This window comes from Arachis ipaensis, chromosome B03, assembly GCF_000816755.2.
Source record: "Arachis ipaensis cultivar K30076 chromosome B03, Araip1.1, whole genome shotgun sequence".
Classification (NCBI taxonomy): domain Eukaryota; kingdom Viridiplantae; phylum Streptophyta; class Magnoliopsida; order Fabales; family Fabaceae; genus Arachis; species Arachis ipaensis.
The window spans coordinates 72,865,104-72,868,979 of NC_029787.2; the positions used below are offsets into that span (position 1 = coordinate 72,865,104).

Sequence of the window (3,876 nt, forward strand, 5' to 3'; positions counted from 1 at the left end):
GTGGGCGTAGAGGCTGTCTTGGTAGCCGGAGATTTCGCAGCGGTAGAAGACTGAGAGATCGGATTGTGATCTTAGAGCTACTGCTTGGCTCCCTCTTGGCCCTGCAGTGTTATGGAAGGAAATGTTTTGTGCTATAAACCCTCTGCCTGCCACAGCTTCACAAAAAATAAATAAAATTGTTGAAATGCATGATAAAATTGTATAAAAGTAATCTATATATAAGCTTAAGTATAGAATCAAATCATAAGGATGAAAGCGTAATTAATATCAAAGTAAATCAACATATATGAAATAAACAAAAACTAAAAAATAAAAAGCAGAGTGTATTTCCTTTTCTAGTGAAAATTATAATGGTTTGAAATTTTGTGAATACAATTTCACTTACAATATATCGTATTAACGAATTTTATCAAAATTACAAGTCATTGTGCAAACATTTTTGAAGGTCTATAAAAATGAGTTTGACACATTTTTTTTAATCTTCTTTTTATTTTTCCTTTCCCTTTTATTTTTTCTCTTTTGTCTCCCTAAAAAAATTATGACAAATTTGTGAAGCAAAAATATTTTGTACACAAAAAAAATTAATCACTATATATTTATGTTTAAATATGTGTTGTTTAATTTATTTTTAATATAATTTATATTTTAACATATATTTGATATGAGTGTCTAATTTAGTAATTGATTTTTTTGTATACACATAGTATCTTTATAAAATCTTTTAACATTTCCCTTAATAGGCTTAATTGCACATGCATAAATATTTAAAATAATAGAATAACATTTAATTATGCAAAAAAAAAGTAATTATTAGTATTACTGTATTGTGTGGTATTTGTCTTTGCTATCATCTTCTTAAAGTATGTTATAATTATTATTGTAGTCTTCAACGTGAATAAAATCAGAGTACTACTACAAGTATTGAATAGAGAGAATCAAAAAGGAGGAGGAAGAGTGATGAGGAGTCCATAATTACCAAAGGTTGCAGTCCGGTATGTGGTGATATTATGGAAATAACGACTCGAGTTACCAGTGATAACAGTATTCTCCATTCCATCTCCAATCATCACAAGGTTCCACTTCTTGCTATGGATCTCAACTTTCTCACTATACACACCTTTCTTAATGTGTATCACATAACGTTTCATGCTATACTCGGGCGCTGATTCCACAGCATCCTTCACACGTGTGTAGTTCCCACTCCCATCCAAAGCCACCACGGCATCCACCGCCATTAGCAACTTTTTACCCTCAAGATCCTCTGATTCGGTCCAAGAAGGAAACTCAAGTTTGCTCTTGCTCACCCTGTTATACGAAACAGGGTGCACCTGTGTTAGGAGATCCTGGACCATTGTGTTCACTTTGTTGATGGAAGCGGTTACTGCATTCTTTATATTATTGACACTGCTTGTGGTGCCTTCTTCTAATCCTTCCATGCATGTGTCTGTGTTGGCAAGAACAGCACTTAGCCATGTCCTCAAATCAGAGCTCAAATTACCAGTGCCGTTATGCTTGCCTGCAAAAACATTAATTCACATTTAATTTTTCAACAAATGTTATTTGCAATGCCATTATATATACTTTCCTTGTATATGTTTCATTTTTTATATGAATTTAATTTTCGGAAATATTTGGTAAGCAAAGAAAATCAGCCAAAAATAGCCATAACTTGCCTTGTTTAGCATTCATTAATTGTTGCAACAATTAATTAATACTAGATAAGGCAAGTTCTGGCTGTTTTTTTTTTTCGTTTACCTAGCATTACCCAGTTACCCTTTAATTTTAATACATGTCACTGTAAAACAACTTTCTATATGCATTCATTAATATAATGTCGTATGAACAAAAATAATTATTTATTTTATTGACTGTGAATGATCATCTAAAATAATGGATAAAATTATATGATTGTATTTATATTATCAGCATCAAAATTAAATTCTTTTTATATTAAAAAAACTGATAAGAAGTGATAGAAAATAAAAAAAATTTATCTTTTATAAATTGAAGGTGTACAAAATGATAACTGATGAATACATATCAAAACTCTATTTATATGGTGACTGGTGCATACATATCAAAACTGTATTTAAAAAAAAGAACAACAAAAAGCATATACATTGTATATATTTATTGAGGCCACTCGTTCTTAGAAAACTTATAGTTAATATAATATTAATAATAATATGACCAAATATATAGAAAATATGAAACCGAAAAAAAAAATAGGAAAAGTCTAGGGGGTCAGCAGTTTTGTTGAATTTTGGCCAGCATGTAGCCAGCAGAGAAAGGTGAGTCATTGGATGAAATCTCACACCATTAGATCATCATTGATGGCTATTTGATGGCTACCACTCACAAAAGTTGCTGGCCCTGGCATTGCTCAAAAAAATATATAGCAATATGGGTGGAGATATTCTAAATGAAGAAAAACGAAATATTTATTGGAATTTCGTTCATAGAACAATGTGATGACTGATGACCATCATTGAATTTTTGTTGAATGATTCAAATTAAATGTGAATAAATGGTTCATATATGCGGCTTGATTATTAATACATCGTCGGATAACGTAACCATTATATAATAGCAAGAATATATGATTTATGTGAGATACTCTTATTAAGATTCTAATTTAATTGCTTTGCTGAGAGCATATATAACAAGAATCTGTCATCTAATTAATTCTTTTAAAATTTGTTTAGTGTGTCATGCATTACTCAACAGTGAATCAAAATACGGCAATTTCTGAAAGGATCAATTGAGAACGAGAAACTCTCATATAAGCTACCACTCAAAGACAGCAGTTTCATCCATAAAAAGATGCTTCTAATTTATGAGTGCTGGCAATGAGTTACGTTAGAGGCTGAAACTGGCTTTACAGAGAGAGCCAAAGGGGGCAAACAATATATGGGAACCAAAGCCAAGAGACAAACAGAAATGTTTGGTAATCAAAGAAAATCAGCAAAAAAAGGCATAACTTGGCTTTGCCTTATTTAGCATTCATTAATTGTTACGACGACTAATGAATGTTAAATAAAGCACGTTCTGACTGTTTTTTTTTTTTTGTCTACCTAACATTACCCAAGACAAAATAAAAAAAATGCATTACCTTTGGGACTTTCAGAAACGGACACAACCCAGCTGAGCTCATCGGAGGACAAGTCCATCAACTCAAGGCACGCTGAAACAGCGCTCGAAAGGCGATGATCATCGACAAAGCCTCCGCCATTTCTAACAAACTCAGAATTTAGAATGGATGTAACACTTTTCAAGACACCAACAACTTCTTTAGCTGAGTTAGTGAACTCGGCATGAGAAACTTTAAGGCATTCTAGTGATCCTTTTGAACCAAGAACAGCATCAAATGGGGTGAATAGGAACTGAGTGAAAAGCAATGACAATGAAGTGAATAATAACGGGGTTCTAGCCATTGAATTGGAATGGAAAGTAAAACATAAAAATAATAAAGTTGGAAGGTGAATTGATGATTATCACACACACTACCTCTGGATGGGTGTTTGGATAAGTAGAGGAATGATAAAGAGATAAAATAGAGTTAGAAGATAGTCAGAACATAATTAGCAATAGGTGAAGTTGGGAAAATTAATTAAGAGGTTTTGGTGAAATTAATAGCATTGGAGTTATGTGTGATAGTTATTAGAATATTATAATTAGGAAATAAAATCAGGAAAATATCAAAGACAATTAAAAAAATATCAATGTAATTTATTAGGATATTATTTTATAGCAAGCATACTATTTTTAACGTATTTTTGGTCTATATATTGATAAAAAGTTTGTAATCACAGATGAAAACATAAATAAAAAATAATATTTTTTTAAATAATTATTCGTTTCTTTTCTAAACTCTTT

At 31.3% G+C, this 3,876-nt stretch overlaps 1 protein-coding gene across 1 annotated transcript in view; it reads right to left on the reverse strand.

Annotated features, from left to right (window-relative positions):
• LOC107633262 (pectinesterase/pectinesterase inhibitor PPE8B-like) overlaps positions 1 to 3,610 on the reverse strand; it is a 4,379-nt gene extending 769 nt beyond the window's left edge. Inside the window, exons 1-3 of the mRNA XM_016336900.2 lie at positions 3,113 to 3,610; positions 977 to 1,516; positions 3 to 155 (exon numbers count right to left, since the gene is read on the reverse strand). Coding sequence (XP_016192386.1) covers positions 3 to 155; positions 977 to 1,516; positions 3,113 to 3,434 — 1,015 coding nt within the window. The 5' untranslated portion in view covers positions 3,435 to 3,610. The remainder of the gene's footprint in view (positions 1 to 2; positions 156 to 976; positions 1,517 to 3,112) is intronic.